The sequence below is a fragment of the Aspergillus caelatus genome (genome assembly GCF_009193585.1).
Source record: "Aspergillus caelatus strain CBS 763.97 unplaced genomic scaffold BDV27scaffold_68, whole genome shotgun sequence".
In the NCBI taxonomy this organism is placed as follows: domain Eukaryota; kingdom Fungi; phylum Ascomycota; class Eurotiomycetes; order Eurotiales; family Aspergillaceae; genus Aspergillus; species Aspergillus caelatus.
Window position 1 is genome coordinate 126,767 of NW_022475331.1, and position 22,435 is coordinate 149,201.

The 22,435-nt window shown below is 49.0% G+C and overlaps 6 protein-coding genes across 6 annotated transcripts; 2 read left to right on the forward strand and 4 right to left on the reverse strand.

Moving 5' to 3' along the window:
• Positions 1-51: 51 nt before the first annotated feature.
• On the forward strand, positions 52-1,459 carry BDV27DRAFT_144429 (putative tetracycline transporter; the record flags this gene model as incomplete). The annotated part of the gene is made up of 2 exons (XM_032070259.1): positions 52-120; positions 182-1,459. 2 exons carry the CDS (start codon positions 52-54, stop codon positions 1,457-1,459), a joined length of 1,347 nt encoding a protein of 448 aa, XP_031928574.1.
• A 478-nt stretch (positions 1,460-1,937) lies between these two features.
• Positions 1,938-3,016, reverse strand: BDV27DRAFT_144430 (uncharacterized protein; the record flags this gene model as incomplete). The annotated part of the gene is made up of 2 exons (XM_032070260.1): positions 1,938-2,674; positions 2,749-3,016. The coding sequence occupies 2 exons, from the start codon at positions 3,014-3,016 to the stop codon at positions 1,938-1,940; spliced, it is 1,005 nt and encodes a 334-aa protein (XP_031928575.1).
• Positions 3,017-3,365: 349 nt separating this feature from the next.
• Positions 3,366-6,267, reverse strand: BDV27DRAFT_156880 (WD40 repeat domain-containing protein; the record flags this gene model as incomplete). Its single annotated transcript, XM_032072409.1, has 8 exons — positions 3,366-4,025; positions 4,081-4,379; positions 4,429-4,560; positions 4,612-4,746; positions 4,805-5,745; positions 5,801-5,952; positions 6,007-6,164; positions 6,228-6,267. The coding sequence occupies 8 exons, from the start codon at positions 6,265-6,267 to the stop codon at positions 3,366-3,368; spliced, it is 2,517 nt and encodes an 838-aa protein (XP_031928576.1).
• A 1,371-nt stretch (positions 6,268-7,638) lies between these two features.
• yme2 (putative RNA12 protein) lies at positions 7,639-12,469 on the reverse strand (the record flags this gene model as incomplete). The annotated part of the gene is made up of 6 exons (XM_032070261.1): positions 7,639-9,106; positions 9,163-9,356; positions 9,896-10,425; positions 10,476-12,130; positions 12,161-12,218; positions 12,283-12,469. The coding sequence occupies 6 exons, from the start codon at positions 12,467-12,469 to the stop codon at positions 7,639-7,641; spliced, it is 4,092 nt and encodes a 1,363-aa protein (XP_031928577.1).
• A 227-nt stretch (positions 12,470-12,696) lies between these two features.
• On the forward strand, positions 12,697-13,643 carry BDV27DRAFT_126841 (EMI1 family protein). The gene has a single exon (XM_032066632.1). It carries the CDS (start codon positions 12,773-12,775, stop codon positions 13,400-13,402), a length of 630 nt encoding a protein of 209 aa, XP_031928578.1. The 5' UTR covers positions 12,697-12,772; the 3' UTR covers positions 13,403-13,643.
• A 699-nt stretch (positions 13,644-14,342) lies between these two features.
• Positions 14,343-21,741, reverse strand: BDV27DRAFT_126843 (glutamate synthase (NADH)). The gene is made up of 4 exons (XM_032066633.1): positions 21,274-21,741; positions 21,153-21,193; positions 17,743-21,088; positions 14,343-17,686 (listed from the first exon to the last, which is right to left on the reverse strand). Exons 1-4 carry the CDS (start codon positions 21,447-21,449, stop codon positions 14,875-14,877), a joined length of 6,375 nt encoding a protein of 2,124 aa, XP_031928579.1. The 5' UTR covers positions 21,450-21,741; the 3' UTR covers positions 14,343-14,874.
• Positions 21,742-22,435: the final 694 nt, after the last annotated feature.

Here is a 22,435-nt window from a genome sequence, read left to right on the forward strand (position 1 = left end):
TAGACTTGGCCCTTTCCCTTTTCTATCGTTCATTCACATCCATCAATCGTCATGGCGCTAGCCGCTGACCAGCGAAAGATGATCCTCAAGGTCTTGATGACATCTTTGCTTCTGGATTTGGTACCTAACCCTCAATTTCTATTCATCTGACTGCGCTGTCTTAACCATCTTCTTCTTTCAGATATCCTTCACCTTCATTCTACCGCTATTTCCTTCCTTATTGACTTTCTACCGCAACGAAGACCCTTCCCCCACGTCTCTCTTGAATCAGATATTCCACTACCTAAACGCTTACAAGAACGCTTTTGCCAAAACAATTGACTCCCGCTATGATATCGTCCTTTTAGGAGGCGCCCTGGGCTCGCTCTTCTCTTTCCTCCAGGCTCTTGCCGCCCCTTTCATTGGGCATCTCTCCGACAAATATGGCCGCAGGACGGCGCTCCTATGCTCAATGGCGGGCAATACCCTTAGCGTCGCGCTCTGGGTTGCTGCCACAGACTTTCGCACCTTTGTTGCAAGTCGCATTGTTGGAGGCCTTAGTGAAGGCAATGTGCAACTGGCTAATGCTATAGCCACTGATATCAGCGATGCCAGTCAGAGGGGCTCGACCATGGCCTTAGTGGGCGCTTGCTTTAGCATTGCATTTACTTGCGGCCCAGTGTTGGGGGCAGCACTTTCCAACATTACGACTGTAGCTGCGAATCCGTTTGCAACAGCTGCGGGCATGTCGCTTCTTCTGATCGTCGTCGAGACACTCTATCTGTACCTCTACCTTCCGGAGACGCACCCCCGTCTTACCAAGCTCACCCATGCTACGCCCCAGTCCAACGGTACCAAGTTTGCGAGCAGTGAAACAAGTCGTTCAGCACTGCGCGTGCATACTAATAACCCTGCCATGCTCAATCTGATCCATTTTCTCTTTCTCCTTCCTTTCTCGGGCTTGGAGTTTTCCCTTCCCTTCCTGACCGCGACATTCTACGCCGGGCACAAAGCAAGCCCATCCGCGCTAAACGGCCGTCTCTTGTCCATGATGGGTCTCATTGCATCCTTGCTTCAGGGTACCGTGGTACGACGCTTGCCCCCGCTCATTACTGTCCGCGCGGGTGTGGTAGCTTGCACCATTTCGTTCTTCCTTCTTGCTCGTGTTTCTTCCCTGCCCGGGCTATACGCTGCGAGTGGATTCCTAGCCATCACAAGCGCTACTGTTGTAACCGGGTTGAATAGTCTTGGGAGCTTCGAAGCACGAGAAGGAGAGCGCGGCGCTGTGCTGGGCCGGTTGAGAAGCTGGGGGCAGGTGGGCCGCGCAACGGGGCCTTTACTCTTCTGTTCACTCTTTTGGTGGGTTGGCCGCGAGATTGCCTATACCACTGGAGGATTGCTGATGCTTGCTGTTTGTGTTGGAGTGTTCACGACATTGAGGTCGCCTCCTATTGCACCTGCAGCTCAAAAGAAGAAATGAGGATAAGGTCTGAATGTCGCCACCGGCCTTGCTACTAGTATATATAGGCATATACGTCGATGACGTAATGTCTGTTTGTGAACTTGTAGAATATGCCGATAGACTTCATGGGTTTATTGCTCGGCTCACTGCTGGCTCAGTGGCCGGGATTGTCTGTTCTGGCAGTGATCTCACTTCATAGAGAAGAAACTCAACTAGCTTCACTGAGAACTGGAAACACGCGCAGAATTTTTCAGTTGTTGCTGGGTATAAGATACATAATGATGGCAAAAAAAATACATTGTAAAGTAGGGAGTTCCTGTTAATTGAGTCTCGAGAGCCACGCCATCATCGAGATTGACGCTCGATAGCCCTGTTAACCTTGTAAGCAATATGTTCGATGCGCCGCATGGTCGGCGTGGATACCCTTAGTATCACACAGTTCTGAGTTTGGCTTTAGCCATAGTCACTCTAATAGATAGGGATAGGCATCCTACATCTACGATCGGCGATGTAAGCAATATGTGTTCGTTGAATGCCAACGATAACCCAGACAGTTCTGCATCGCCAAACCAGGTCCAGTCGCAGGCTCTAAAGATCCTCTCGCTTTCCCGATTAACCAGTCGGTCAACGTTACGAACTTTGCCGTTCGTTCCCATCCAGTAGCATCATCCGCATGTTCAATAGTATGTGACGAGATGCGTCCCTCCTCGTCAAATGAGAAAATAAAAAGCCCGGTAAACTGTTCCTCCTTGGATAGCGGAAAGATTGGAGCGTCGCCACCCAACAACACACTCAAACCTTTATTGGTCCCATCCTTGGACGACGAAAGGCGACCGTTTCCCTGCGATGCAATGCGGTCTCTCTCTTTCATTGATCTAGTGGCAGCCGACGCCTCAGAATGGTGGTCCTCGCCCCGGGGTTCGGTCTTCCACCGTACAACTAGTCGTTCGTCTCCGCACTCATTGTCCCTGAATTGTTCCGGATCCAGGACTGTTCCGGCGCGAACAATACGCTCACTTAGTACTTGTAGTCGAACATTTCCCACCAAGGGTAAGCTACTCCAGGCCACCGGTACGGTCCACAAAGCAGCACGGTAGAGGGTCCTTCCTTTTACAGTGGGAAGATGTGGGTGCGTCGACGGAAAGAGGTGGAGAGTGACGCTGGGAGATAGGATCTTAGGAGGCAGGGGATTGATAAGAAGGGTGGGTAGGAGAGGAGAAAGGGTTCGAAGCGCTGCCGGAGGTTGAGGCCATGGTAAGCATGTGGATCAAAAGGTGATATAACGTACATCGCCTGCACAAACTTACTTCTTCCCAGTTTCAGTATCCGCTCATCCGGTGGTTTACGGTCACTGGTGGAGTTTCCGTTCAGCCCATCCGACACCGACGGTCGAAACCGAGTTTGTGAGAAAAGTGTTGGTGACAAGGGTGCCAGCCAGGGTTCGTTCGGGATGGAATGACGTGAGGAAGCCAGAGGGTATGTGACGGGTGAGAAGAAGTGTTGGCGAGACCTAGTAAGAGAACCTGGCCCTTTCCACGCATTCCTGATGGTGGCGATGTATGGAGCTGCGGACATAGAGACTGGTTTCTGCATCACGGAGGAAAGCGTTCCGTTTCACACATTGAAAAGAATGATATTGAAGAATATTAAAGGGGAAAATAAGAAGAGAAGTCCAGGCTGCACCAGACGACAGCAGCCTTTGTTAAGCCATGGGTTGTTGGAAGGTACATACATGATGGTGAGGAAAAATGTCCAAACTGATAGGTATCTTTTCCCTCCGCGGATGACGTCGCGGCCCACAGAACATCAACTGGCCAGCCCAACTTCCCAAGAAGAATCTACATGTCGTGGAACGTATCACGCCAGATCAATAGGTGAATAAATGGTATCAACTCAGCTCATCATACGCATAACAAAGTGATTATCAAGCTAGTTCATCGTCATCGCCTTCCCCCATGTACCTTCTCTCCGCCAATTCCCGGATTTTATCTTCCAACACGCCCCGGCCGTATCGCTCTGCGACCTTGACAGCAGCCTCAATCATCTTGCCATTGCGGTCCTTCATCATATGGACTAATTCCAAAGCCTTCATGCCCCGCTCTTCTCCTTCTCGGCATTCAACTGCTAACATCTGCAAGAGGATCTTATCCAACTCGAGCTCTTTCCTAGCCAACTCAGCACGCTGAGTCGACGTGGCATTTGTAGATCCTAGAAGATCCTGAAAGAGTGAAAGCATAACGCTGCCGCGAATAAAGGCTTCTTCAAATTTCCCACCATCACTCTGTGCAAGCCCTTCTTCTTGTTCCCTAACTCCTTTCCCTGGAGTTTCAGATATTGGAATCCGGAAGTCGAATTCACTGAGCAAAGGGCGAGGGAAGTATGGGTATCGATCGCCTCCTTTCAGAATGATGCAATGAAATTTGTCCTGTGCGACTGCAACAGGCCAATACGTTTCCTCTTTGCGACCGCTTGCAAGTCGCTCCATTTGCGTGGTATCGAGGAGTGGAACCCAGCGAGCTTGGCCAGGGTTACGCCAGTGCTGTAGAATAAGAAGGACACCCTCAGAATCGTAAATACATGGGTCCTGCATCTAAGTTAGCATCTGCAGAATGAGAAGTTCTGCCTTGGGATCCACTCACCCCTGTGTCTGAAAAGAAAACACTCTGCAGTTCTGCTCCTTCGGGAAGTGCTACGACATCCTCGTTTTGACAAATTTCATCCCTTTTCACATTCTCGACAGAATACCGCAAGGTTGCCGCGCGGCCGTCGCTTCCTACGGGACCGTTCCCAATAGTCATAACATAGTCCCTCCATGCGACGCATGCCACCGCTGGGCTCTTCTGTCTGTACACCTTGAACGGTGTTCCAAATAATGTATAAACACGGACATAATCTTTTGTCGTTACGACGACGATATAAGAATCACTGAGAGCCAATGCTTTCACCAAGTCAGCAACGAAATGAAGGGTGGCCAGTTGTGCTTCTACCTCTGATGAGTTCTCCCCTGGGCAGTTGTGTCCGCCAGTCCGCTCTCGTGGTCCATGTTTCATGGGGACGATAGAATATTGTGGCAGGATTATCATCTGTGGGGTTGTTGGAGAAGAGAGTTCCATGCTCATCTAGGCCCAGTGAGCAAGATATCATCAGAACCATACGTTGATTCGACTTACTGAGACACGCGCGATCGTAGAGGTACGGATCGGTAAAGTGGAAGTCACGGTGGAGTTCTCGATCGTAAAATTCCACCGTCACCGTATTATGGGTCTCTTGGTCAACGGTCCAAACACAGCCCGTCAGATTTAGGCCTAGCCGAGTCAATTAGTATGTCACTAGGAGCTAACCGTGAATATTTGAGATGCATACAGAGATACCGTCTGTTACCTCGCCATGGGGTACTGCCAGGCTGAAGTGACGGGTGTGTTTTAGGTTTGGAGTAAGAGGTTAAAAGCCGCTTCTCAGCATGGCCATTGATCTCGTCCAAATGTTGATTTGTCCGCTTGCCAAATGCATTAACGCCTTCCGCGTATCCAGCGCCATCATCGTCGTCGACGAAGTCCTCCATCCCCTGGTCGGAGCCAAGAATGTCGTCAAGAGTGTCAGGAGTACCTGCTCGCCGCTCGATCGGTTCCTTCGGTCTGTTCGTTAATGGTCGTGTCACATTATCAGATATTTCCGCTAAAGGTCCTGGAAAGATCGGTGCAGCCTGAAGCGGCTTCTGGAGCAACGGCTGGTGTTCGCTTGGGACAACCCCATCATATATGAATAGCTCTCCATCCGATGTTGTGAACGATAAGGAGTTATTAGAAGGGTGCCAGGCAAGATTAATCACGTTCGAAAAGTCGTATCTCTGTAGTACCTTTTGTGTCTTAGTTTCCCATAGCAGGACTTGACCATCCGCACCTGCAGTCGCCAGAAGTGCGCCATTCGGGGACCAGCTGATTGCTGTAACATCGCCATTGTGGCCGCCAGAGAAGATCTTCTCCTTCTTCCACTCGCTTGTGGAGAAAATTGCAATATCCCTGGAGGCTTCTGCAGCTGCAAATGCCGTCCCATCTGGATGCCACACCACCCTCGATGTTGCTTCGTCCTCTGGCTCAAGCCTTCGGATAGCTCCATCAAGTTTCCGTACGAGTTCCGGCTCCTCAGCGAGCAATGAATAAATGTACAGTATACCGTCTGTACACGATACCGCGAGATACCGCCCGCTTGGGTCGAAGGTGACATGTTTCGTTCCCTTAGCTTGTTCCCGAAGATACTTGACTTTGGTCATATCCTCAATCTTGACGATCTTCACCGTGAGTTCACTGTACCAAATCAGTCATCTAGGTCTCCCAGAGCTATTGCGCACAGGCTACTAACTCGCTTGCCACTGCAGCCCATTCACCATCATTTGAGACCGCTATGTCTCGCACGGGTAATGCACATCGAACAAGCAAGTTTTCCATTCGACCAGACTCAATCTCATACTGCCAAACGGTACCATCCTCCGCTCCCATGATGAACGACTCGTTCTGCAATAGTCCTTAGCATCTTACCAACTTCATCCTGGGGCCTACAAAACATACTGTAGCACCGATTCCCATGTGTCCATCAACGCCCTCGTCAACAGTCTTTGGTTCGCCATCCTGCCCAACAGCGTAAATTCGAATCGCAGAGTTAGAGCCACCAGTGATAACGCGACGGCCGTTCGGGGTGTATGCCAACACTGTGGTCCCGGGGGTATCTAAATTTGTTCCCAAATCAGCTACGCCGTCCATACTGAAGGTCAAGATAAATACAGACTTACGGGCTGGTCTGCCCCTGGGACGGATGGCGTTCGACGCCATTGTAGAGATAAGGCAGGTATGAAAATAGAGTTACCTAGAATTGAACATTACAACACATTCAGAAATGTCAATCCGACACATCTGTCAAAATGAGCACAGATCGTAGTCTATCCTAACAACGCAGGTTACTTACCGAGTACGGTTGGACTTTGGGTTATTGTCCGACGCGCAGGGACGCGTCCACGCGCGCAATGTCCAATAACCCAAATTAGTACTAGTATTCAAGGGCTTAGGGCATGATGTTAGGGCCCAAAAGAAATCATCGCCCGCAACTTGGCATGACCAAAATACAACATACCACACGCGGATTACGATGGCTTTTAAAGATTAATCAAAAGCTCCGTAACAAATAGTGAGAAACGCCACCTATTACCTGAGTGTAAGAGTCTTGTCGCAATCTAAGCCTTTATCAGCATATTTTTGTGGCAAATCGATAAACTACTATATAGATGCAATGCAGCAATAACGGTAAGCGGAAGATAAACGTTAGTACGGACCACCAGTCAATCCACACGCTTCAAGTGATCGGACACAAATCATTTCCTTGGTGCTCGTACTCGTGAAATTCCACAGGAGCGTACTAGTGGGGTGCGATATGAAGATTCGTGCACGCTGATAGTAGAAAACTTACTTTCTAAGCCGTTATCGAGCTGGAAACCACGATTAGCAGCTTCCGTGAGCTGTGCGATGTTCGAACACTGGAATCAACCCCTAAATATGTGTTGATAATGTCTACAAAAGGACAGGTGAACACATCCTCGGAATATTTTTATACTACTTCAAGAAAGACTTGTTCAGGGAAAAAGAAAATAATGTGTACCCCCCAATATGCAAGCCAATCCTTGCTGGAGACCAAAACTCGATAAGAGGGTACAGGGAAACGTCTTACCCTCATGGTATATGTGTTTTTACACCATTGCTGCCGGTCACGTGTTCCCAGAGTGATTTCCTCGAATATCAATATTCGAATAGTGACAGCAATGGTTCCAAGACTCTAACAATAAGGTGGTCAAGTTCCCTTATAGTGATTTCTAGTGGAAATCCATGATTCTCGGGGATTTTCCCAGCGTCTTTAGTCGTCAATACCAGTAGCTTCCTGTTCATTGGTCTGTATATGGATGTGGTCAGCCTGTTTATAAGACTCGGATTCTCCCATCACTAACGCTTGATTCCTTTCCATCATGGATGCATTAATAGGGCCATCATCACCCTTTACAAAATAGCCATAGGCAGGGCGATATGAGATCGTCCTTCCCTTATACAAGCCACTACGTACATAGGCATGGAGATAAAATCTGGCCAACTGTGGTATGACCTACCCACATCGTGACTGTCGACGTTTCACAGTGTATTTCTCTATTATCGTTATTATCACACACGCGCTATTATACGTACTCTAATGTCATTTTCGGGCAAATAAGCGCCGCTAGATTGCCTATGCCTTGGGACTGTAAACCGACTGCCATCCATCGGTTCAATGTCCCACATGGTGATCATTGCGGCAGTGAAAGCCAAAAGCTGCCTCTCCGCAAAAGTTCGCCCCTTGCATCCAGACATACCTCCGCCAAATGGTTGAATTGTGTGCATGTCTGCCTTCTTTCCCCCGGTTTCCGGGTCAGTTATGATAAACCTCAGTGGATCAAACTGGCTGGGGTTAGAGAAATACCGAGAGTCGTTCTGGAGCACTCCATGATGGAGTATAAGACTCTCGCCTTTGTAGACTTTGTATATATGGGGCTTTGCCCCATCACTGTTTGTAACGTCTTCGTTGGATTCAGTGATGGTCAAGTCGGATGTGAGTTCTCGGAATGACATGTCTGCCGAATCCAAACGAAGTGTTTCGTAGAAACTGGCCTTCAATAGAGGGCAAGAATTCAACAAGCCTTCGAGATTAAGAGAGATTCTAGGTGGTTCTTCGAAAGGGAAGCCAGTTTCCTCCCTACTTGGCCTGTGGGCCTTCACGTAAGGAAAGATTTCCTTTCGAATCTCTTCTAAGAGGATGGGATCATTGTAAAGACGGACAAGGTACCAAAAGGCGATGTTTGAAGAGTTAACATTCATCGCCCAGATCAAAGACAAATGCCCGGGTGCGCTGGACCTTGGTGAGAGCCCCAAGTTCTTGGACATCCGGATGCGTTGTTTCAATGGCTCTGAAACATCTTCAAGGTCACGGAATTTCACACCAGGGTCTACCCCATCATCCCACTGGAGAAATGCTTGATGGTAGGCGGCAAGAGAGTTCAGTAGCCGATCACGAGCAGCATACGCTGCAGGTACACCAGGAATTGGTGCCCAACGAGGTACACCAATCGTCAGAAGGGGGAATCGAGTGTCCAGCACCCAAACATCATCAAGCAAATTGGGAAAGACTTCCAGAATTGCTTGACCCATGAGGGTAGTGGTTGTAATATTCCCGATGAAGCCCCTGACAAGGTCAAACAGGTTTGCCTCGCAAGCGGGCTTGTCACGGTTGTTGTCGATAACTTCGACATCGCTCCCACGCTCCCACAGCGTTTGATCAACTACGCTCCTGCAGAAGGTGACGAAATTTGGAATCTCGCGTTTCAAAAGCTGAATCGTAGTTTCGGAAGCTTCCGTTATGAATGGTTCTCGCATGAGCAGATTGGGAAGCTTGTGATGAAATGCTTGATAGTCAGTAGCATTCAGGTCTCGCAGTGAGCCCAGGTCATCGCCAAAAGCCTTCAGCGCACGGTTGACTAGAGGAGCTGAAGATGTGGCTTTGGATTGCACGATAAATTTCATCATGGATGGCGACACAATAGTATTGTGCTTTGTGCCACCCATGTAAATTCCGAACACTGGTGCATTCATATAATCTCTATAGCGCCAATCAGATCACATAGGGCTAATTCTGTGGCAGATATGGATACTGACCTGGTTTTTTCCGTGAAGCTTACGTGGTCCCATATAAAAGAAAGACTATGACCTAGCCAAGGAAACCAATACGGCAGCGTCTTCACTAATTGCGGTTGTTCAGTCTTACTGTCGACACGACTCTGGAATCCACTGATGATACGTGTTGCAATGCAGCAAAAGACCAGGACGGCTGCCAACAAGAGCCATACCAGCTCCGATGAGCCACTCCAGGCATTTTGGATCAGACCACCAGGAGATAATTCATACTCTCCCATTTTCTTTCACGTAAGGACAAAAGGGAAAAACCAAATAAACAATCGGTCCAGCAGGAAATGCAAAGATATAGACAGGGCGAAGCACAGAGCCAGCTGACCCCACGCGGCCAAAGAATAGAAGAGGAACAAGTACTTTTCGAGAGAAGCCCACCTTTAAAGCAAAGGATGATTTGAAGGTCGTTGAGAGTATGAAGTCTAATGAAGAGCGATAGGGAAAACTTGAGAGTAAATGCTACATAGACTCTCCCGGTATGACATGATACATGATACAGTAACATTACAGCTTACTCAGCTGGATGCCACCCCATAAATAATTCCATTTGTTGCGTATCACCATTCATGTCTGCAAAGGGGTCAAGCGAAAAGAAAAATAAAAATAATGAAGAAAAGTGCAACCGCCACCGTTATAAAAGCCTGGCGGTACTAGAAAGGCAGGTCTAGAAAGAGTCGTTTCAATGTCCACTACGGAGGATCACCTGGAGGAACGCACTCTCAGTCTCGTACCTGCGAATCTTGTTTTGCGAATTATATACTTTTTGTAAGAGCCACTGAATTCTTGAGGTTAGCTCTCGAGGCTGTTTTGGCAGTGATCCAAGCAAACGTAGCTCTTCTTCATATTTCCCAATGCTTTTATTCTCATTATTAATCAACCGTGACAAAATCTCGAGGTCCAGTCGACTACTGAGAGTCTTATTCTCGGTTAACTTTTTGAAAACGGCTCGATAAACCGGTTTGCCAGGCTTGACCGTCTCAGGGCAGCCGTTGATAGAGCCGACGGAGATAAGTTCTGCCTGCTCAAGAGCTTGAAGCGCAGCCTCGCCGTTTTCCTTGAAAAGGTCTGAGAGAAGGACTTGGTTGTATGGCAGGCTACCTTCCTTGCTATTCGCCAGCATCTTGATCAAATGCCAGACCTGCTCGTGGCTCCATTGGGTCTCAGTATTCCTATTCAAGATAAACATCTTGAGTATTTCAGATGTTGACTGCTCTATAATGCGGTTGACCGCGCCTTTTGCATTCGTTAGCTATGTATCAGGTCAATCGAAGCGGCTTACCTACCATTGGGAGTTTCTCCTGCTTCTATACGATGGGCCATGAATTCGAGATCAGTCACCCGGCCTCCCAATATATCAATACAACTGTCTAGGTCTTCTAAACATTCCTCGCTTCTAGATGGCTTATCTCCCATCCTTGCTTCATCGGCCAAGTGGTTGAGGACAAACCTCCTGCCGACTTCAAGGGAGCAATCACCCAAGGAGATTGTTCGGAAGACCGAACTCGGTAGAGCCTTGCTCAGAGGTTTAGCAAATGAAATATCGGTAGTTAGGAAGATAACGTGTGCAATATTGGCGTTTGTTAATCCAGCGGCCCATTCGGTGATCTTGTCATAAACGACATCGTCCTCGGAAGCATTGTGCAGGAAATTATCAATAACCACCACTGGCCGGAGCTCGGGATGGGCTTCCAGATACTCCTCGTCTGTGAGATGTGCATCCTTATCGTTCTTTTTCCTGCTATCTAAGGCGACTCCCTTCAGAGCAGTGGCAGTGTTCTGCCAGATATTGCTGAGTTGCGCATCCAATGTTTCGGAGAATCCCGCTTTGGTACCAATCATGCCCTGTGCAGCTAGATCGATGAAGCTGCTAATGCTGTTCATCCAGGAGAACACTGGCCAATAGCCTACTTGGCCAGCTGCCCGTGCAATTTTTGCAGTGTCGCCCCTGGCGTCCTGTATCTGCTTGCAATCAATGACCACCTTGTATTTGTAGTTCTCAAGAGCTTGGTCCAACACAAGTTCCCGTTTCCCAGAACCCCGGGGACCGTGTATGATGATGAAGGTCTCCATATTCTCCGTAAGCCAAGATTGCAGCTGAGAAATATCCCCTTGACGATCCTCCCAAATCGCGGTGAGCCCACGAGGATCAGACGCCACAGCACCCAAGCCGATGATGTTGGCCTTACTAACCTGCTTGCGAATCCATCCCAGAACACTATTCTCTTCGACCTGAAGCGTTGCCTTTATCTTCATCTTTATAAAGAAGGTGCGGATTGGGTCGAAAACAGTCACAGTGATAGCCGCGATGAGTGCAGCGACGGCAGGGATTACTATCCTTGGATGGCTCAAGATCCAGTCCTTAATCATTGACATTTTGATCTTCCGTTCATAGTTGATCTTTAACCTTGTGCCAGACTTCCCGCCACCTTCTTGCTCTGGGATTGTGAATCCGTGCATACAGTTTTTGGCCGTAACCGCGAACTTGGGACGAGCAAATTCTACGTAGGCGTACCGTGGTAGGATTTTGGAATCGGACGGTTGCCTTTCAATATCTCTCAACTTCCCATAGCTGCGGAACAGCGAGTACAAAGATTCCGTAGTAGGGTCATTTGCTAAATCATTAGCACTCCCCGGCAGGAACTCAACTCTCAGCTGAGGGCTCGGTATGCGATATAAATCCTCTACCCATGGTCTTCCAAGGACGCGGGCAACCTTGACCTGCTGGAAAGGATTGAACCAAGGTCGAATAGGGTGTTTCCCGAGATGATCCTTGACAGCCGCCTCGATATCAGTGTCTTTAACCCCCTCGTTGCGAGTGTATTTCACAAATGCACCGCCTTCTCTGAAGCGCGGAACGACCTCTCTGATCTCAACTTCTAGATCATGTGGAAAGACACGACGTATTATGCGTAGGGGGTCAGATGCTGCGAGGTGCGGTCTGTCGATTCGTTTCAAGGCCTCTTCGTACGATCGACTTGCGCGGAGAGGCCCTTCCAAGACCCATTGCAGTTTCGGGGGGAAAATGTCTGTTGTAGTTCAAATTTAGCTTGCGATACTACTATTAGGGAATTTAGCTTCAAGCTTTTATACTATTGATAAACAGTAATCCCTCATTTTCCTTCACGTCAATATGTCCCGTCTCTAGATACGAAGCATGTGATGCGCTACTGAGGCGAGCGAGGGAGTGCTTTGCGACAAGCCGTGATGGAGGTGGTCCCCTCCAGCGCAAGGATGTCTGATAGATTTGAGGTATTGCCACTGGAAATGATTTTCGCATCTTTATTGTTGTCGCCATTGAGATGGTAGAGCCATTGTTGAGGAAGTCGATATTGATCAACATCAAGCTTGGTCTTGAGTATGACGTAGATGACCGTATAATAAATACACTGCGGGACAGCCGTATTCCGCACCTGACCCGGTTAAGTGCTCCTGGTATTGTCATTTCCTGTAACTATGGAATTTACAGCGCTAATTCTATTTATCCATTCATCAATTCACAGAATTGCCGCTTCAGCACCGGAGCCACCTCCACCTCTGATTCTTGCCCTTATTCTCCGACAACAATATTCATTTACACAAAATGGGCTGGTGGTGGAGTTCGTCTTCTCCTACCAAAAGTGAACCGCAAATCATCTCTTCATTCGATACGAAACCGGCGCCAGAGAACCCCGGGACACCTACATCGCAACCGCGGACATCAACTCGCGAAGAACGAGCAGATGCGGAATTGAAGCAATTGCTAGCCAGCCTGGAGGGAGACATCAATAAAGGATCTGAGGCATCGCAAGAGTCGGCGTGCTCCGCCGAATCACCAGAGTCCACATCATCGCCCCCGTCATCCATAGCGCCCGAATCTCTCTACCCCGATACAATGTCCTGTCGTTCTGCATTTGACTACGCATTCTTCTGTCAATCATTTGGCGGGCAGTTTGTCAATGTTTACCGATATGGCGAGCTGCGCTCGTGCAGTGAACACTGGGATAATTTCTGGCTTTGCATGAAGACCAGGACGTGGTCGGATGGTGCTCGTAAGAAGGCAGTCAGAGACCACTATCGCAAGAAGGCCATTAAGTATAAGACAGGGCCCAGTAGTGAGGATGTCTGGGATCTCCGGACAGAGCCAGTTCGGAATGCTTTTGAAGGGGATTTCGCTGCTCTAGAGAAGGAGATGCAGGCTGAGGAAGAAGCGCAGAGGGCTGGTGCCGCTTAGGTTCGCCGATGCTTCTTTATGTGCCTGCAATCTCTTGTTCATCGGTGTATATAGATTTGAATCCCGGATATTTGTCCCCTGCAGTTGATGGGACTCTGTATAGTACTCATTGTTTTACTACTATGTCAAGCAGCAGTCATAGACCTGGATGAGTTTTCCCTTGACAATTGAGCATATATGCTGAATGTCATTGTATAATATCTAAAATGGAAGTTAACGCTTAGTGTCTTTATCGATAAAACGTTCATTTAGTCGTTGTCTATGCTCACTAGGCTATATCATATAAAGGCGAAGAACATCAGAAGTCAGAGTGGCAGAACTAAACTACAAACTCCCGCATGGTTTCTAGAATGTGTTTCGCCTTGTCCGTCTGATGGATTCACGAATATACCACGCTATACATTCCTTTTTCTTCCACAGTGTTTGTCGCACAAAGTCACGCCGACATGGACAGTCGAATGCACGACCAGCCCCACTACTGCCACACGCAGATGAGGCTCATAACCATAGTCGAAGACATAAGCTGCGAAAACATGTTCACTGGGGCGCGGTGGTGCAACTCTCTGACTGTCCTAGGAAGGGGTACTATCCAAACTATTTCGACGAGAGAGCACCACACCGCAAACCCATACTAAAGCCCCAGACATCATTGGACCGGTCAATGTATTACAAAAATTTATGGGCAATGATCGAGCTGGCTGATCAACGGTTGGGATATCTTTACGACTGTTTGAGGGCGGCTGATGACGAGGCTGGCTTAGATTGGATCATAAAGGTCGACGATGAATTCATGAGTCGAAAGGCAAATCGAAGGGCAAGAGTATCTAGAGATAAGACCTAGAAATGAAGATACAAGGCTCTTTAGAATCGCCCCGCGGTAGATAAGATTATCTCCTGGCCTCTAAATGTTAGGCACATTTTTGCATTCTGTTCTCCCGTGCAGATATCACCATTCTTTTAGTGCACTACTACATCGATCAGCAAAAGGCAGGTAGGTCGCTCTGTAATGTATCAGTCCACAACGATCTATGTCATCGAATCTTCAACATATTGCCTAAGGAGTAGATATGTACAGCGAATTATAGGAAAGATACACTGAATCGCAAACGCTCCAACCCCTTTTTGCATAGCAGTTTTATGAGAAAGACACTGCAACAAAACGCAAACGGACACTGCTGCAAAACGGGAAAACGAGCAGGAACCCAAACGGCATAGGCTTGGATAAATAAAACAACAAAGTATTTAGTAAACCTCTCCGGGAGTGTTGTACCATTGCTGCTAACATGTCAATGTAACTGCAGTCGTAGCTGTTGATCAATTGCCATGATACAGATTTTCAACCAACATTAGTTCTGCCGGTTAAGTAAACTTTTCGATCATAACACAATAATATACAGCCATTTGAATCATGAGCCATGGCTCCATGACTGGAAAATGACCGGCTCTGGAGAATCTGAAGGTCTCAGAGAAAATCATGCGGAAACAGCTTGCTCGGTAGACTGCCGAACCGCATCAATAGCAGGTCTGCGGACGATACCGCCAGTAACAGGAAGCTGAGAGCTAATGTCCATAAGATGAGTGTCGACTTCGCGAGCACACTGACGGCCCTCATTGATGCCCCAGACAATGAGAGATTGTCCACGACGGCAATCACCAGCAGCAAAAACACCAGGAACATTAGAGGAATATTGACCAGGAGGTGTCTTGACATTTTTGCGAGCATCACGTTCAATCTCATCACCCAGAAGGCGGTCTTCAGGTCCAAGGAATCCCATGGACAGCAAGACAAGGTCTGCGGGGAAGAATTGTTCACTGCCCTCAACTGTCTTCATATCCCAACCTCCAGAAGCGCTCTTAGTCCACTCAACACGGACAGTGTTGATACCTTTGACATGGCCATTACCGTCGTCGACAAACTCCGTGGACATGACACAGTACTCACGGGGATCCTTGCCCATGTGAGTCTTGACTTCAGAGTGACCGTAATCAACACGGTAGATGCGCGGCCATTGAGGCCATGGGTTGTCGCGGGCACGTTCTGGAGGCGGCTGGGGAAGTAGTTCGAAGTTGGTAACAGACTTGGCACCGTGACGAACAGAAGTACCAATGCAATCATTTCCAGTATCACCACCGCCAATGACAACAACATGCTTATCCTTGGCGGAGATATATGCGCCATCAGCGAGGTTAGAATCAAGGAGCGATTTGGTATTGCGGTGCAAGAACTGCATGGCAAAATGGACGCCTTCCAGTTCTCGGCCGGGAACCTTGAGATCTCGAGCCACAGTGGCACCAGTGGCGATGATAACAGCATCGTTCTTCCTACGCAGGGAGTTCAAAGAAACCTCTGTATCAGGGCCAACGGCAGTGTTGGGCACGAATCTGACGCCCTCAGCAGCCATCAGATCGACGCGACGTTGCACGACCTTCTTGTCGAGCTTCATGTTGGGAATACCATACATAAGAAGACCGCCAATACGATCTGCACGTTCGTATACGGTAACGCTATGGCCAGCACGGTTTAGCTGATCCGCAGCTGCGAGACCAGCAGGGCCGGAGCCAATGATGGCAACGGTCTTACCGGTACGGGTTTTAGGAGGACGAGGTACCATCCATCCCATCTCAAAACCACGGTCAATGATAGCACATTCGATAGACTTGATCCCAACAGGGTCTTCATTGATCCCCAGGACGCAGGCACCTTCACAAGGTGCAGGGCAGACACGGCCAGTGAACTCGGGGAAGTTGTTGGTCATGAGCAAGCGGTTAAGTGCATCCTGCCACTGGTTCTGGAAAACGAGCTCGTTCCACTTAGGAATAATGTTAGAGATGGGGCAGCCAGTGTCAGACTGGCAAAAAGGAACACCGCAGTCCATACAACGGGCAGACTGATACTTGAGCTCATCCTCAGTTAGACGGCTAGAAAGCTCGGCCCAGTCACGTGTACGAGTACCAGGGTTTCGATATTTCTCACTGCGCCTGTTGTACTTCATGAAGCCCCTTGTCTTGTCAAGGATGAGTGCTGATCGCTTCTTCTCGGTCTTTGAATCGTTCACGCTATCCTCAATGTCAAGCATTTCAGCCTTCTTAGCATCGCCCGCCCTGAGCTTCTCAGCGGTGGAAGGTGTGCTAGGAAGCTGGGGCACCGTGAACTCGGCCTTTTTAGCAGCTTCGGCTTTGGTAGCTTCCTCCTCCATCACCCGCTTGTAATCGGTAGGTAGAATTTTGACAAAGTGAGGAAGAGCACGGGTGAAGTCCAGTAGAATGCGAGCAGCCAGTTCTGAGCCAGTGTAATGGTGGTGATCCTCAATGAGACCGCGGACAAAGGCAATTTCGGTTGGATCTTCCAGTCCGGAGACCTCCACCATCTCCATGTTGACTTTTGAGTGGAAGTCCTGGTCCATATCTAGGACGTAGGCAATACCACCGGACATACCAGCAGCAAAGTTACGGCCAATTGAGCCAAGAATAAGTACACGACCCCCAGTCATATATTCACAGCCGTGGTCACCAACACCCTCAACGACTGCAGTAGCACCTGAATTACGAACAGCAAAACGCTCAGCGGCCACACCACGGAAGAAGCAAGTACCCCTGGTAGCACCATAGAGGCAAGTGTTACCAACGATAATGTTCTCCTCTGCTTTGAAGCCAGCACCGCGGGGAGGATAGATAACGAGGCGACCTCCCGACAGACCCTTGCCAACATAGTCGTTGGCGTCACCCTCAAGCTCAAGGGTGATACCGGGGGCCAGGTAAGCGCCAAACGATTGGCCAGCAGAGCCCTTGATGTTGGCGTGGATGGTATCCTGCGGAAGACCTTCACCACCAAAGCGGCGACTGACCTGGTAAGAGAGTGTGGCGCCCAGCGCACGATCAGTGTTAACTATATCACATTCTATCCTACAGGGAAGACCCTTCTCAAGTGCAAGTTCAGACTCTGCAATCAGCTTATTGTCGAGACGAGTGTGTAGACGATGGTCCTGCTTGCGGACATTGTATGTAGCAACGCCGGGGCGTAAAGAATGAGCAGGAGTCAGAATGAGCGAAAGATCGATCCTCTCCTGCTTAGCAGTCCGGATGTCATCCCTGGTTTTGAGTAGTTCAGCTCGCCCAATCATTTCATTCACAGTACGAATACCTAATTTGGCCATTATAGCGCGCATTTCATTGGCAACGTAGTAGAAAAAGTTGATAACATGCTCCGGGGTGCCTGAGAATTTTTTCCTCAGTTCAGGGTCCTGAGTAGCAATGCCGACGGGGCAAGTATTCAGGTGGCATTTTCTAAACAATTGTTAGTAAAACAAATAACTAATATAGGCTTTGCCAGTTATACGAACCTCATCATGATGCATCCCATGGCGATCAAGGGGGTTGTAGCAAATCCGAATTCCTCGGCACCGAGGAGACAAGCGATAGCAAGGTCGCGGCCAGTGCGGAGTTGACCATCAGTCTGCACAACGACACGACCACGTAGGTCATTGAGAACAAGGGTCTGGTGGGTCTCTGCGAGGCCCAATTCCCAAGGAAGACCGGCATACTTGATACCAGTCCAACGAGAAGCACCAGTACCACCATCGTGACCAGAGATCAGAATATGATCGGCTTTGGCTTTGGCAACACCAGAGGCGACAATGCCAACGCCGACTTCCGACACGAGCTTAACGGAAACACGTGCACGAGGGTTGGAACATTTGAGGTCGTAGATAAGCTGCTTGAGGTCTTCAATTGAATATATATCGTGGTGAGGGGGCGGTGATATCAGACCGACGCCAGGAGTGGAATAACGGGTGTGAGCAATAGGGCCAACGACTTTATGACCCGGAAGCTCACCACCTTCGCCAGGTTTAGCACCTTGAGCCATTTTTATCTGCAGTTCATCAGCATCGGCTAGATAATGAGATGTCACACCGAAACGACCGGAAGCGATCTGCTTGATGGCAGACCGCATGGTGTCCCCATTCTCCATTCTCTTGCTTCGCTCGGGATCTTCACCACCTTCTCCAGTGTTGGATTTGCCTCCGAGACGGTTCATAGCAATAGCCAAGGTTGAGTGAGACTCCATGGAAATGGATCCATAGGACATAGCGCCTGTCACAAATCGACGGACAATTTCAGTCCAAGGCTCAACTTGATCGATGGTGATTGGAGTGCGCTGCTCGAAATCAAAGTCAAGCATACCACGGAGAGTACAGTTCTTGATCTGCTCATGCTCGGCTTTGGCGTAGGCTTCGTAAGACTTGTCGTTCTTTGTACGTACTGCATCTTGCATATTGGCAATGCTGACCGGGTCGTTCACATGCTCCTCCCCTCCGTCACGCCAGTGATATTCGCCAGATTCGGGAAGTCCAGGAATTTCAGTAACGGAACGTGATGGGTAACCGCGTTCATGGAAGGCAAACGCATCCTGAGCAATCAGCTCGAACGTTAAGCCACGGATGCGGCTCGCAGTTCCCGCGAAGCATCGGTCAATGACGCTATCGTCAATGCCAAGTGCCTCAAAGATCTGTGCGCCCTTGTACGACTGCAGCGTAGAGATACCCATCTTGCTCATGACTTTTAGAATGCCTCCATCACACGAGGCTTTATAATTTTCGATAACTTTGTCGTCTGGCAGTTGCTTGCGGATCAGCTTCTCGCGATTCATCTTGAGGATGCACTCCATAGCCAGGTATGGATTGATGGCATCGGCACCATAACCAACCAGAACGCACATGTGGTGGACTTCTCGGGCCTCAGCAGTTTCCACAACCAAGGCCGCAAGAGACCTCCACTTGTTACGAACCAAATGATGATGTACCAGACCAGTGGCAAGAAGAGCAGACACAGGAACTCTGTCTGCTGAAGTAGTGCGGTCAGAAAGCACAAGAACCTTGTCACCATTCTGAATTGCCTCGGTGGCAGCGTCACAAATGGCATCAAGTGCCTCTAGATAACCTGGAACGCCCTTCTTCTTCTCGAAGGTAATATCAATAGTCCTTACAGCCCAGTCATTGTGTGCCTTGTTGATATTCTTCAGGGCACTGAACTCGGGGATGCTCAAGATGGGAGAGGGAAGGAGGAGGCGGTGGCATTGCGAGGCATCCATCTCTAGCAGGTTACCCTGGGGCCCCACGTAACACTCGAGAGACATAACCACAGCCTCTCGAATGGGGTCTATCGGCGGATTTGTGACTTGCGCAAAAAGCTGGCGGAAATATTCGTACAAAAGACGTGGTTGTTGGGCTATGCAAGCTAACGGAGCATCATTTCCCATAGAGCCCAATGCCTCCTTGGAGTCAGCAGCCATGGGACCAAGCAGCAGGCTGACCTGTTCAAAGGAGTACCCGAATGCTTTAAGGCGGGGGTCATTCTGGACACTGGTATCATCAACTGTGTAACTAAGATCGATATTATGTTGGAGCAACCTCTCCTTGATGGTGGGCAGCTTCAAAAGCTCCTTCTCCAACCATGCGGCGAAGTCTTGGCGATGAGAGACGGTATACTTGAGCTCCGAGTCATCAATGATTCGGCCAGCCACGGTGTCAACTAGTAGCATCTTTCCAGGCTGCAAGCGGCCCTTCTGGACCACACGCTCCGGGTCAATGTCGACGGCACCAACCTCAGACGCACAAATGATACGATCATCGTCCATGACGTAGAAACGGCAGGGACGCAAACCATTGCGATCAAGATTTGCACCACAGTACCGACCATCGGAGAACGTGAAGAGGGCGGGCCCGTCCCAAGGCTCCATCTGACAAGCAGCCCACTCGTAGAAAGCAGCCTTAGCAGGATCTACAGCCGGGTTGCCCTGCCATGCTTCGGGGATCATGAGCATGACTGCCTCTGGCAAGGAGAGAACACCGTTGATCATCAACAACTCCAGAACATTATCAAAAGCGGCAGAATCAGAGCCGCCGTCCTCTACAACCGGGTACAGCGAATCAAGTTCCTCGCCGAAGATGTCTGATTTCAGCACACCCTCTCTAGCCCGCATCCAGTTCTTGTTTCCTCGGAGAGTGTTAATCTCGCCGTTGTGTGCAGCCCACCGTAAAGGTTGAGCACGATCCCAAGAGGGGAATGTGTTGGTAGAGAAACGAGAATGAACAAGAGCAAAGTGACCTTCATAGTCCACATTGACCAAGTCATGATAGTACTGGTATACTTGAACAGGAGCGAGTTGACCCTTGTAAACGATATTTCTGTTGCTGAGAGAGCACAGATAAAACCAGTTTGCCAGACCAAGAACATGTGTAGCACGTTTCCGAAGAACGTACAGTTGACGCTCGAATGTTCTTTCATCGAATAATTCTGGGTCCGTGATATCGGGCTTGTTACCATCGCCATAGGCCGACTTCAACACCACAAAGGGCTGGATAATAACGGGCTCTCGCGAGAGGGCAGCAGGACCCAAAATAGTGGAATCATGAGGAACCTCACGCCACCCAAGTACACGTAGCCCGAAGGAAGTTGCAAGTTCCTCAAATGTAGTCGTGGAGTCCTTGAGTGTCTCTTGATCGGGCTTGAAGAAAAGATTGCCAACTGCGTACTGGCCAAGAGGGGGAAGATCAACCCCAACCTCACGAGCAAAGTTCTTAATGAAGAATTTATGAGGGATGCTCGTCATCACACCGGCACCATCACCATCCCGAGCATCTGAGCCAACAGCTCCTCGATGCGTCATGTTACAGAGGAGATTGCGAGCTGTATACGATAGCAATATACGTTAGCGGGTAGAGGTTTGTATAATCTTCAAATGAGTCCTTACCATCGCTGACGATCTTGTGGCTGGACTTGCCTTTAATATGGCTGCCAAGTAGTAGGGGTCCATGTTAGCAAGAGTCCTTCGAGGCATTCTAGCTTCTTGAGACAGTCAACTGAAGACTTACGCAGTGAAGCCTACTCCGCAAGCATCCTTCTCATACTCAGGGTCATAAAGACCCTGCCTCTCGGGCAAGGTATTAGCCCAGCCATATCCTTGCTTTGGCTGGTACTCCGAATACTCGTTGGGCTTCTGCTCGTCAATTATATTTTGGCCATATATTTCCTCCAAGTTCAGACCCATTCTTCCGCCGATGGCCGACAGAGAATGGAATGGCAAAACTAGGGGGTGAATGGAGTGTCTCTGGAGAAGAGCGCCACAGACCAAGTCAAGGCGGGGTGGTGAAGCGTATAGATATGTAGTGGCCTTATGTCGTCACAATATGTTTAGGTCAACAACGTGGGTAATCAAATGAGGAACGAGGGGGGGGAGAACTCTATCAGTGACGCAACGTATAGCTCAAGGATCAATGGAAGGAAGAATATGGTGAGAAGAGAGGGGAAGAGAGAAGATGCAGGAGGGCGGGAGGGTGGATATACTAGTAGGGGAATGGCTGGTGGGATAGTAGAGCGGGAAGCAGAGGTCCGGAGAATTCAATTCACCTAGACTCTCCGATACAGACAAGGTACAGTATGTATTTTATCGGGATGAACGGACATTACTAACAAGAAAAAGACAGGGTTTCAAGTGGAAAGCAAGTGTACAATCAACTAATAGTATAGGGAAAATACGCAGCTGTGGGGGTTAGGGATAGGCCGTGGCAAATTGCAGCTGTTTTTCTTCCACCTGAGAGCGTAGCTCTACTAGTAGTGTACCTACTCCGTAGGTAATATTAAGGCAGCTCGAAAAATAAAAACAGCTAATCTTTGAGGTCTGGAAAATGGTAAAAAAAAACCAATCTGTCTCTGTACCCTCGCCCGCCCACTCCCCTTTCCCTACTCAGAACAACGAGAGAGGGCAAAAAAGAAATGGAAAGGAAAAAACCAGAAAGTAAAATAAAAATATAAAATAAACTAAATTAAAACAAGGGAGGAAGAGAATAGGGAACCGAGGCGAAAGGTCAATTCGAGTTCTGTTGTTCCTACGGGTTATTACACACCCGTGGACCTATCTCTTCAATTCCGCATCGAGCGAGACCAACTCTCGCGTAGCATTCACGGGAAGAGAACGTTTTCGGCGCCTTCCGTCCTGGGTTGGAAGGACATGGGAGGCAGAGTGGATGTTAAAGC